This window comes from Periplaneta americana, chromosome 10, assembly GCF_040183065.1.
Source record: "Periplaneta americana isolate PAMFEO1 chromosome 10, P.americana_PAMFEO1_priV1, whole genome shotgun sequence".
Lineage (NCBI taxonomy): Eukaryota > Metazoa > Arthropoda > Insecta > Blattodea > Blattidae > Periplaneta > Periplaneta americana.
In genome coordinates, this window is record NC_091126.1 from 791,321 (window position 1) to 804,639 (window position 13,319).

At 34.9% G+C, this 13,319-nt stretch overlaps 1 protein-coding gene across 5 annotated transcripts in view; it reads left to right on the top strand.

Annotated features, from left to right (window-relative positions):
• ova (ovaries absent) overlaps positions 1-13,319 on the top strand; it is a 144,113-nt gene that overhangs the window by 39,488 nt on the left and 91,306 nt on the right. For 4 of the 5 annotated variants that reach the window (XR_011334199.1, XR_011334197.1, XR_011334198.1 and 1 more), the window contains exon 5: positions 4,634-4,786. The exons of the other annotated variant lie outside the window; for it this stretch is intronic. Coding sequence is in view for 1 of the 4 variants with exons in the window: in XM_069836657.1 (XP_069692758.1) it covers positions 4,634-4,786 (153 nt within the window). In the remaining 3 variants the exon portion in view is untranslated. The remainder of the gene's footprint in view (positions 1-4,633; positions 4,787-13,319) is intronic. 5 annotated transcript variants of the gene reach the window in all.

Below are 13,319 nucleotides of genomic sequence, written 5' to 3' on the forward strand. Positions count from 1 at the left end.
ACGTATCCATTTGTTAGACATCCAACTCAAGAAATAAATGGGTTTGTTATCCATCCCATTACAAGTCCTGAGAATGGTTTCGGGTCTGCTGAGTGATAGTTTCGATTTAGCGTCATATATCGAAATTACATGTATCTGTGGACATGCTGCAGGAGGAATATTTCGATCATGGTTCACGCAGAGAAAATTAACAATGCAAGAAGTAATATTATTAACTTGCGATTGTAAATGGTTGTACAAATGCACAAAATGAAAAGCAATACTTCTTTGGGGATCACGTTATTACAGACTGAAGGCAATTTATTCATAAGGTTGTAGTTCAATATATTGAAGTTCACAGCGAAAAAGTTGGAGATGGTAAAATAGACTAAAGCAAATTTGGGGTCATTCTGCAGAAGGGCAATGAGCTTTTGGAGGAGTGGAAAGGGGCAGCGGGAGATGCTTTTTAGTAGCAGTACATGACAGAAATGAGAAAATACTCATCAAAGTGATGGAAAATTATATTCATCCTAAAACTAGAGTAGGCCTAACTGCAGACTGTTGGAAAGGATATTATTTTTATTTATTTATTTATTTTGTTCACTTTAACACTTATATTAAAAACTATAAAACTTTTCTAAGTTGAAATGTTAAAAGTGTTTAAAAACTAAAAATTAAGGGTAATATACCTTAGTGGCAGACGTGCTCATTTCAATAATGTGTGTGTATTGAATTGGAATTGTATATTAAGTATTTGCTGTGGGTATGTTATTGTGTGTTTGTATATTTCGGCTTGTTCTAATATGTTTAATTATGGACTTTTTAATGTGATGTGTAGTATTTCCATACCTGTTTCTATGTTACTGCAATCGTGATTATTCTGCCTAATTTAATGTGATTAAGCATAACATAATACTATCAAGTCACAATTACAACATAGAAACAGATATAGAAGTACTACACATCTCACCAAAAAGTCCATAATTAATTAAACATATTAGAACAATACGAAATACACAAGCACACAATAACATATTCGATCTCATAATACACGACATACAAACAACCAGCCCTGTACCATAAGAGCAGCATGCTCCCATCACTGACTAAAGCAATTGCAGGAAATCAAGACAAGCTGAAGCCACAGTAGTTCAAAGGACACTGATGATGATACCACACCAGTGTTGAAATGGGCCCATCAGTCATTAAGGTATATTACCATTTTTAAGATTTTTAAACTCTTCTAAGTTTTTAATTTCAGAAGATTTTAAAGTTTTAGATATTAAAAATTTAGCAAATATGGTTACCAGCATAGCATTGAAGTCGTTAATACAGAAGAAACAAGTGCCCATACGAACACAACTGAAAGCACATAGAGGCATGTTAAAGCATGATTACCAGCCTAAACAGAGAAAGAGAGTTTGTGAAGTACCGGCACTTGTACGTTTATATGTTTAGGAAAAGAAAGAAAATTGAAGTACAAAATATTACAAATAAATTCTTGGAGAAATTGGTTGGAGTAGGCTAATAAATAAAACCATGTATTCTAATGTCACTATGGGTTTGTTTTTTAATTTAATTAAAGTCAGAAGCAAAGGGATATTGTATTGTATTTATTAACATTTCATGGTATTCGTACATTGCTTCACAGCTAGAATGTGGAACAAGTCAAAAAACTTAATACTGCTATAAAGTCTTAATTTATAGTCACAGTCTAGTTGAAATATATACAGAAGAGGTTTATAGTATAGTCTACTAGTACAACACAAAGTTTTAGTATCAGTTGTTGAATGTTATGAATTCATCTACAGAATAGAAGGCGTGAGAAACTAGGTACTACTGTAATTTGGCCCAAAATCTTATGTTTTGAGTTTCATTTTTTTATATTGATAGGGAGGCTATTACAAATTTTTACTGCCATATAATGCACTCCTTTTTGATAGACTTGCTGATGGAGGATGAAAGTAATTTTTTGACATATATTTATGCTATGAACTATTAAATTAGTTACTGTACAAAGTTTTCATGATTACATACGAGGAAGATTATTAATGAAAAAATATAATGCCATGGGCATTATTTGTAGTTTTTTGAAACTAGTCCTACATGATTTCCTAGATTTGGCACCGACTATTATTCTAATTACTCTTTTTGTAGTAGGAATATACTGTTACTATCTGTGTAATTTCCCCAGAATATTATTCCAAAACTTATTACCGAATGGAAGTATGCAAGGTATATTGTTTTTAAGGTATTGATATTTACTGTCTTTTGCACAGATCTAATAGCAAAACATGCTGAATTTAGTTTTGGGGTAATTTCTTTAGTATGATTTTTCCAATTTAATACATTATCGGTTTTTAAGCCAAGAAATTTGATTGTTCTTGTTTCTATTAGGGACCTGTTGTTAATTATTGTGCTTGAAATTTTGCGAGGTTCAATTTGGATAGGATTTAAATTGAATTATGCTAATTTTGTTACAATTTAATACTAATTTATTGACTGAGAACCAGTCACATATTTTGAAGAGAATTTCTTCTGTTGAAGATTGAAATGTGTTGAACTTATTGGCTGTAATTACTATACTTGTGTCATCTGCAAATAATATGGAATGACCTACATATTTTATTAGGGGGGGGGGGGCAAGATCATTTATGAACAGTAGAAAAGGTAGGGGACCTAATATTGATCCTTGAAGAATTCTATTATTAATAGTTCCCCATGTCGAGGAAGATTTCATAGTTGTATTGATTTGGACTTTTTTCTTCCTATCTATGAGATATGAGTGTAAGTGCACTTATGTTGTTTTCCATAAAATGTGATTAAAAGTTACTAAGCATTCGTAAATTCCGTGAAGTTTTAATTTTAAATGTTAATATGCGTTGTGGTTGAAATATTTATACCTTTAACACTGAAATTTTAAATGCTTTCCTTAACCCTGGATGCACTTAAATCAATTTTTTTTAATGTTATTTACATCACTTTGCTTCTAACCGCCTCAATTGTAATTGTGGAAGGAAATAAAATAACGTAATTTAATATTATTCTCAATGTTTGATTCTTTCAATGTTCTTAATGTTGTTGCGTTTTAAGTTTTGATAAACTAGCATATAAAAATTACATAATTGTAATTAATGTCAATGTTTTAGTATGTTTTAAGTTCTATGTATTTTTTTTAGATCTCAATGTTTTTTTTTTAAATTTAATTTGAATAAAATGTAACAAATTTCATGAAGCTGACTAATATGAACTTAATTTCATTGTTGTATTGTTTTAAAGTATGTGTTTTAAGTTTTGTTGTGATTTACGTTTCTGTAAATTTATTTTTAATAAAATATACATAACATATTGTAACTTTAATACAAATTAATAATGTAATTTTATTCTCACAACAATAATCACTTTCTATAATTGAATGTAAACACTCCCGTCAACAATGGGATTTCCACTCCACACAGTAACACAGTATTCGTTATTGCACTCCACAGCCGACAATGACAATTTACATGGATTATTGAGAACAACAATGTACTGCTAATCTTAACTAATGTTCACAAAGCACTATTTACAAATCAGAACTGTCAGTTCTCAGTTCACAGGTCGTTTGCCTTGGCTAGTTCTTCTAGCTCAGTCACTCGAGTTCACAATATCTCGAACCCCAGACCTTCAGAGACAGTCCACTGAACTTCGAACTCAGGTTCCCCAACTGCGGTCCACTGAACGCGAACTCAGGACTTCCGGCTCCCACAGTTACGGACATAACTCAAGTCGAACTCCGGTCTTGAAGCTGGCTTCACTGCTACACAAGACTGCCTTGCTGTCCAAAACTAGCAACGACTGCAACTAACTAACTAACTGCTCAAGTTCACTCGCGTGTCGTATTTATAACTAAACCATAGTTTCTGGAGAGTACAATTTCGCGATCAGTCTACAGATGTCGAGAAGATGGCGCCTATGTAGGCTTCTCTGGATTTCTCCCCTCAGTCACCAGCTGCTTTACTTCCCCCTCACCCTTCGTCATGTCCGTGCTGCCACCTGACGCCCCCTCTCCTGCCGGACGAGCACTAAGTTCCCCAAGCGCCGAGAATATTCGGCCTGCCGTCACAATATATAACTAAGATGACTAATATGAACTTATTTTCATTGTTGTATTTATTAAATAATACGTGTGCGTGGTGTGTGTTTTAGTTTTGTGAAAATTATATATGTGAAATAATAATCGAAGTATACAATATATAATCAATACTATGAAATATCCTAATAGGTCCTATAATGCATCTGTTGTTCCACATGAACTTCCTTTCTTGTGGACATTTTTTACATGTACACTTATGTTTTTCTTTCTGAGAACATTTTCTCTCATGGACGTTTTAATGCAGTGGACATTTTACTTACTTGGACATGTTGTGAGATGTAGAATTTTCATTGCAGACATTTACGAATGTTTGACATTTTCTACCTGTTTACATTACCAAATAAATGTTGGATATTTTTGTAAAGTGGACATTTTCTGATAATTCTCCAAGCAATTGTGATTATGAAGATTTGTTTATTCTTCTCTTAAGCTTAATGAATATGATAAATAGTATTCTGTCATTTGCAGTTGTTAAATATATAAAACAAGGTTACATTTTCGTTAATGTATATGATGCAGGAATATGACACACAAGTAGAGAATAGTCCTCGCCGGTCGTTACTTCCTAAGAATTCACAGAGTGCACCCCGAATTGTGGTCCAGCCTCCGTTGTTTGATATATATCTGTGTGATGGCTGCGATGGAGAATTCGACACACTCTCTGAAGTTCAGGTATGTTAAATGTAAAGCCTAGAAACTTTAACAGTGTTAAAATTGTTTAAAACATGCTCACATGTATTTTGGGTTTTAGAAGCACTTTTTGAAAGGGAGGGCAGAAATAGTTATCTCTTATTAAAAGAAAATTTCAATTAGTCTGTTTCTGTTACTGAAAAATCATAACACACACAATGTATCTAAAGTCAAATCTCCTTTAGCATTCAGGTGAAATGGAACATGAGCAATTAGTATCTTATTTGTTTTTTTAGTTGGTTATTTAACGACGCTGTATGAACTACTAGGTTATGTAGCATCGATGGAATTGGTGATTGCAAGATGGTATTTGGTGAGATGAGGTCGAGGATTCGCCTTAGATTACCTGCCACTCACTTTATGGTTGAGGAAAACCTCGGAAATAACCCAGCCAGGTAATCAGCCCAAGCGGGAATCGAACCCGCACCCGAGCACAATTCCAGATCAGAAGGCAAGTGCCTTAGCCAACTAAGTTAGGCCGGTGGCTGTCTTACTTGTTAGAAGTCATTACATATGACTAAATGAGTTTGATGCACTGACAGCTGAAAAGAGGAGACGAGATGATGTAGGGAATTACAAGTAATAGTAAAGGGTTCCAGGATTTTGACCTGAAATGAGGAAGAACTAAGATGAATTAAAGGTAAAATACAAAACAACTAATATTATGCCTTTTTTAAATTTATGCTCTTTTCAAAATTTATTGTGCCCTTTCATTTACGTTTTTATTTTCTTGTTTGAGTGCTATTTTAACTGTTATAAATGCCTAAGCATCCGGGCTCTACTGATAACATTTTGACTGTTGTGTACTTTGGAATAGGGTGAAAATACGCATGCACTGCCAGATGTTACATCAGTATCATGTGAACCGCACTATAGAACTTAGATTCTCGCATCACCAAGAGTCTTCTCATTCCTTTTTTGGGGAACTGTACATCTGTTATCTCACTTGATGATATGTGTCAGAGGGAGAATAATTGTTTGTGTACTGTACTTGTGAAGTCTGACTAGTGTAATATATAGCTAGTCAGGGATGTATGCAGTGGAGGGGGAAAGGAACTGGCCACTCTATCCCATTATCTCCTGGCTTAGTTGTCTCATGAGTGATGTCTTATTGATGTCACTTATGAGATTGAAACCTGTTTGCAGACAATTTACTGAACAACTCTAGATTGACATGAGGGTGTAAGATGGTACTGCATTGTGTAGTTTGAGGGTTTGAGTGGATTACCTTGTGTTGTTGCCTTTTTAAAATCGTTTCTTTTTCGCGTGTGTAAATAGTATTTATACATAATTTTGTGTTGGTTGTGTTACTTCATTCTGTATATACAAGTTTCATCATAAGGACATTTGTTTTAAGAATATCTGGAAAATTAATAGAAATAATGTTTATGCTATTTCAGTAAAATGTACTGTATAAGACCTCCTCCCTGGATGTGATGTACATGTAAAAAGTAATTTTAAAGCAGGCTGAATAAATTTGTGAAATATGACCCTGAAATTGTTTTCCTTGTTGGTTACATCCTTATTCCGGGGAAGTCTTCAATTGAACAAACAATTTTAACGTGTTCTGGGGTCTAACAATATGACGTAGTATTGAAAATAGTTTTTGCCAAAAGAAATTATTGCGTTATTGCTACCTCCTCATGCAGGTATCACTTTCCATAGAGCGTATGCAAAAGACGAAGTGAAGAAAACGCAAGTCTCTTCTGATCTCTTTTGAAAATAGGTATCTTAAAGCAGAACTTTTAAGTTTGAAACTTAAAAAAAAAATTATGTAAATATGCTGAACCTCATTTAAATGTTCTGAACTGTAATCCAGAGTCAAGTTTCTGCAAGATGCCAGGCCCAATGCATGGAGAGGATCCTAGCAAATGTGTTAGATTTCGAGGAAAATTCTTGTCCTGCAGTTAAACCTTAAGCTGTCGCACCTAACTTTGTAACATTAAAGGTCGCATGGGGTGTTGCTGACACCCCAAATATAATGGGTTCTTATGGGCTATTTTTAGTGAACAATTAAAATATCACTCTTTTTATTTATACAACTATGTGAAATACTTTAATACCTATCAAAATGTTGTAATTAACATACAGTAATGGTAATATTTCAAAATTGATTCACATGTAATATTCGAACATTTATTCACTCCTAATCATAATTTACTTTTTCTCTTCCTTTCCAGACCACTTTCTTCATTTTTGTGTGCACACAGTCACTACTTAACATCAATCACTGGCGTAGCTCAGTCGGCTAAGGCGCTTGCCTGCTGATTTGGAGTTGTCTTCAGACGTGGGTTCGATTCCCGCTTGGGCTGATCACCTGGTTGGGTTTTTTCCGAGGTTTTCCCCAACTGTAAGGCAAATGTCAGGTAATCTATGGAAAATTCTCAGCCTCATCTCGCCAAATATCATTTTGCTATCACCAATCCTATCGACGCTAAATAACCTCGTAGTTGATACAGCGTCGTTAAATAACCAAGCAAAAAAAACTACTTAACATCCATTGTTGTTATTTGTTACACAAGTTTAGTCACTGTCACTATTTACAATAGGTGCATTGTTGTAACCGTTATTATCTCGAGTATGCAAATTTCGATTTCAAACATGTTTACGGTTATTGTTGCCTTACCAATTCTAAGAAAGGCACTGAAAGTTTTAGAAGTACAGGCTCACTCAGTATGTGGTTAACAGCTGACACCCCATGCAACTACTTAAGGGTTAACGATGAGAATGAGCAGTGTCTAGTATCTCTGATACAGAAAACTTGACTTTCGAAAATAAGTTGTTGCAAAGCAAAAATAAGATATTTTGAAGTGAATTACAGAGTTAGAAAAAACTTAGATGGAATTTATTAATTTAGAAGCCCGTGTTGAGGCCTTAGAAAACGAAAATATTTAATTATTCGTTATTTGCAGTCCTCAACAAAAATTCGTGTTAATAAGTGGAAGAACAGTCACTTAAGGGAGGGGGGTTAAGATGTTGCAGCAGTTACGTTATGAGCTGTCTTTAGAGAAACCTATGATTTTGTAAGACAACTTAAATACCCATTATCCTCTCCTCGAACATTACAAAGGCACCAAAGCATGTCCCACAGGCTTCATCTCTTTAGTTTTTAGATTTCAAAACATAAAGAGAATAATTATGAATGCCATGGAAAAATCATAAGTTTTTATGAAATGAAAGTGCAGCATAACATTCCTTATGACAACATATTTGACTGTTTTAGAGGTCGACATAACATTCAAGTTACGATAAACACTCTTGTAGGTACTTGCAAACAACCAATATTTGATGATTTCGTCACTGCAATAACCCTTGCCATTCTTCACACTACTGTCAATGAATTGGAGAAAGTAGGTTTAAGGATGAGAGGATTCGTAAGTGACATGGAGCCGCACAATATGCTGCTTCTTAAAATAAAAAAGAACCAATGCCTGAATGCTCCTGTGATGTGCCATATTATTAAGAAATACCTCGATAGTGGTTTTGAATTATCACGCGGCAAAATTGTGAATAGGAATACAGCTTAAAGCTTCTTGATTGCAAGAAAGATTAGAAATACTCATATAAAATATGAGTACAAAATGAACATTTAACTGTGTGTGGAATGGAGCATCAAAATGAAGGAAAGGCTACAGAACTAATTTGTGACAGTAGCTAAAGCAATTTTGCATGTGTCTGTTATTCATAAAAGGTGTTAATGATGGATTTGATGTTCTGAACTCTCGTCAGCCAATAAACAATGGTAATATTTTAAACAGCAGATACAGCATGGAAATTCAAACAGGGTCAGATTTTAGATGCGTTATTTCAATTGTGCAATTCAATGCATGTTTGTGGTAAGAAAGCTCTTTCTCCCTTTCAAAAAGGGTTTGTAATTTCTACAAAGCGTGTTTGTGGAACAAAAGACAGAACTACAAGTATCTTACGACATCAAGATTAAATCAAGTTGTCTGAGAAAGTTTCTTTCACAGTTTTCCGAGGACCAGGGAAATTTCATGATCATGCAACATAAGTGGATACAACACGTCACATTATCTCCCTTTTGTTACGACATCATGCAACATAATTTTCTTTGCAATGATAACAAAATGAAACGTCTGACTACGTAACACTAAGTGCATCGTTATTAAGAACTAAGTATTCAAATTCTGAAGTTGTAACTGCGTCAGGACATACAATGAATCCGGTACTGTGTATCTCGGCCCTCTGTTCCAGCTTTGGAAGAGAATCCTGAGACACGGGATAAATTAATTGGATATTTTCGGAAAACGTATTGTGTGTCTTTCAAGTGTTAAATTTTATTACCTTGTTAACATGTTTTGGCCTGCTATTGGCCATCTTCAGAACTGGCTGTTGCTGGTCTTGGCGCCTTTTGTTTTGTTTCCTGTGGGGGTGTGTTTGTGTAGTGTAATGTGGAGTCAAAGAGTGTGTGTGTTCTGAAATTGAGTTGTGTGTTGAGAATTTCATTTGGATGTGTTTTTGTGTGTGTCTATATTTCGTATTGTCCTAGTGTGTTTAGTTTCTGGCTTTTTGGTTGGATGTGTAGAATTTCCATGTCTGTGTTGATATCTCTGTAGGTGTGGTTAGCATTTGTGATGTGTTCTGCATATGTGGAACTGTTTTGTAATTTTATTATGGCTGTGATGTGTTCTTTGTAACGTGTTTGAAATGATCTGTCTGTCTGTCCTATGTAGAAGTTGTTGCAGGTGTTACATATGAGTTGTATACGCCTGTGTGGTTGTATTTGTTTGTGTTGTTTGTGTGTTGAGATATTTTTGTAGAGTGTTATTTGTTCTGTATGCAGTGTTGTAATTTAATTTCTTGAATGAGGTTGCAATCTTGTGTGTGTTTTTGTTTTCGTATGTTAGTGTGATGTATTTTTTATATTCTTGTGTTTGTGTTGTATTATGTTTTTTTGTGATTATGTTTTGTCTTTCGTATTATGTTGTCTACTATGTTGGGGTTGTATCAGTTTTCTTGTGCTATGTATTTGATTGTGTTTAGCTCTTCTTTGTAATCATGTTGGTTCATTGATATGTTGAGTAGTCTGTGTGCCATTCATTGTTCGGAATGCAGCTTGTTTGTGTTGTGTATGTGTGTGTTGTTGTTGTTGTTTTCTGTAGACTATGAATGTGTGTTTGTTGTCGACTTTTGTTATTGTGATTTCTAGAAAATCTATGGATTTGTTGTTTTCAATTTTTAATGTGTAGTGTAGACCTGCATCAACACATAAACAAAATACACCCAAAGCTACACTACACGACTACCTTCTTACACCTTCTGTGCAATGATCTTCTTTATTTGTTATTTATCGACGCTGTATCAACTACTAGGTTACTTATCAACGACGGAATTGGTGATAGCAAGTGGCATTTGGCGAGATTTGCCATAGATTACCTGTTATTCGTCTTAAAGTTGTGGAAAATCTGAGAATAAACCCAACAAGGTAATTAGCCCAAGCAGAAATCGAAGTCGTGTGCGAGCGCAAGTCTGGATGGATTGGTAGGTAAGAACCTTAGCCAACTGAGCTACACCAATGGCTAATTAATGACAACCATGAAGATAGAAATAGATATAAATGTACTGGTCACCCAGTCAGTGACGTCGCCAGGATCAGAGCAAGGGGGTGCGGATGGGGTGCGAGATTTAAAAATGGGGTGCGAGCCGTAAAAATGTGGTACATAAAAGATCCAAAATGTTCTCTCATGCACTTGCGTGCATACTATACATCTGTTTATTAATAATAATAATAATAATAATAATAATAATAATAATAATAATAATAATAATATTATTATTATTATTATTATTATTATTATTATTATTATTATTAATATTATTGTTCATCACATCCATAATGATACACTAAGGGACGTAAGTACTTTTTTTTAATAAATTGCCCTTTGGAGTGCGAAAGGGATGCTCCGATTTTTTGTGGGATGCTTGCGCACCCTTTCGCACCCCCCTAGCAACGTCCCTGCGCCCAGTGTGGCACAGGTGGTATAGCGCTGGCCTTCTGTGCCAGAGGTTGCGAGTTCGATCCCAGCCCAGGTTGATGGCATTTAAGTGTGCTTCAATGCGACAGGCTCATGTCACTAGATTTAGTGGCATGTAAAAGAACTGCGGGACAAAATTCCAGCACACCAGCGATGCTGATATAACCTTGGCAGTTGTGAGCATCGTTAATTAAAACATATAATTTATAAATGTACCGTTTGCTATCGTGTTACACTCGAGAGTTTTAAGACGTCATGTGTAGTGAGAGCACACACCCAGATGATAAAAAAGGCAGAGGCATAACGAATGTGATATGGGCCCGCCTGCAAAAATAAAATTTCGGGCTCCCTAAAATAAAATGTATCAGTGCAGCCAAATGTATAGCCTATCAATAACTAAAGATTTGCATAAAGTAATTAGAAGTGCTGTCAAAGAAATGATATCTCTTCCTGATGATACACCTAATGACATGCTATATTCTTCTAAAAAAGTACGTGGCCTAGGGCTTATTAAGGCTGAATGGGAAGCTAATATTCAGCATTTTAACATCTGTAAACGACTCTCACAAGTCAGTCATGATCATCTCCTTCTTGTCAGGAATCTTGAAGAGGAGAAGAAAACTGCTCTCAAGCGCCTGAAAATCCCTGAAGCCAACATAACACCTCGAACAACTGGAATACATCTACGTGATGAATTGCGAAAGAGATCGTTTGACTCCTGGTGTCAGTTACCTCATAAGGGGAAAGGTGAAGTCATCTATGAAGAATATCCAAGAGCCAATTCATGGGTCAGCACCAAAAGGAATTTGTCATCTTCAGAATATATTAATGCAATCAAGATGTCCTGCAACCTTACTGCAATGCACTCCGTTCCTGGCAGAGCTTTCAGCACGACCTGTTGCCGTCAACCAGGCTGCAACGAGACAGAAACTCTTGGCCACGTGTTGGGCTTTTGTCGGAAAGGAGAGTTATTGCGTAACAACAGGCATCATAGAGTCCGTGGAGCTATTCCTGTCTTCTTCGGAACAATGGTTGGGAAGTTCATGAAGAGGTCCACTGTATTTTTGAAGACGACTCTCACAGAAGAGCGGATATATTAGCAATAAACAGGCAACAACAAAAGGATATTATCATAGATCCAACTATACGCATGGAGAGAGATCTAAACCAAGCTCATCAGGTTGATCAGGAAAAGAGGGCCATTTATGAACCTTGTATTCCCTACCTTAGTGCCCAGTATAACATCCCTCTCTTCAATTGGTCAGTGACAGGTTTATTTTTTGGTGCTCGGAGTTCTTTACCAAAATTTACATATCATTTTTTAAAACAATTATCAATATCATCTTTTGAAATTCAAAAAATCATCTCGCAAATTCTCAAAGATTCCCTGCAGATTATACAATTTCATTTATACCACTCAGAAGGCCTTAATTAAGGATATGCTAATTTTAAATAAAATCTTTTTTTATCAGTTTAATTTAGTCATCTTCTAAGATTTTATTTTACAATTGATAATCAATGGTGCTTAATTATTACACTTTATTTTATAACACTATTCATATTTAATTAATTGTATTTGTTTGCTATTCATTTCCGGATCCTCGTGGTCATCCTTAATTAAGGCCAGATGAGTTTCTCTCTCTCTCTCTCGCTCTCTCTCTAACATAAATATAATTACACAGAAGTTCAACTTTAATGCATTATATTTCCACGTTATAAGAACAAAGGGATTAATCATTCATTATTGTAAGATTATTAAAATAACGATTGTTAATAAATTTTATTAAAAAAACATATAATATATACTATAGTGATTGAAATTAAGTAGGCGGGTAGGCCTATCAAAAAACATATACTTCATCTGCTTCTTGTTGTACTTATAAAACTTCACTGTACTCACATTGAACTCTAGTGAAACTGGACCATGCAGCATGCAAAGATATTGATGATGTCACTGACATCAATGGATCTAGCCCTTTCACATTCGATACTGAGTCTGTCTTGAGTCATAGAATTCCATAGATAGTTCTTTTTAAGTTTTAGCTTCGAAAATGATCGTTCGGCTGAAGAAACAGTAACCGGAATAGTTAGAAATAGGAAAAAGGCCGTGCATAAGTCTGGAATGCGAGCAGCTACAATTGAATTTTCTATTACTAATAGATTTGTTAATTCAGATACAGAGGTTAATGAGGCTATTTCTTTTTTCAGAGCATTTCTGAAACCTATTACCTGCTCTGGGAATTCACTGGATAAATCTTCCTTATATTCATTTTGAAGAACCACTGCTGCATTGTGAATCTCTTCATCAGAAGCAGAATTTAGAAATTTTGGGGAAATAATTTTGAAGAAATGGTTAACATTATGCATACCCTCATCTGTTTTTAATTGGGCTACAATAATGTCCAAACAGCCATTAAAAACAGTGGTTCTGAAATATATCTTTGGATCTACCAGCCACTCGTCCTGACACAATTCATCAAAATGTTTTTTTTTTCTTTTTTTTTTTTTACTTTTCGAAT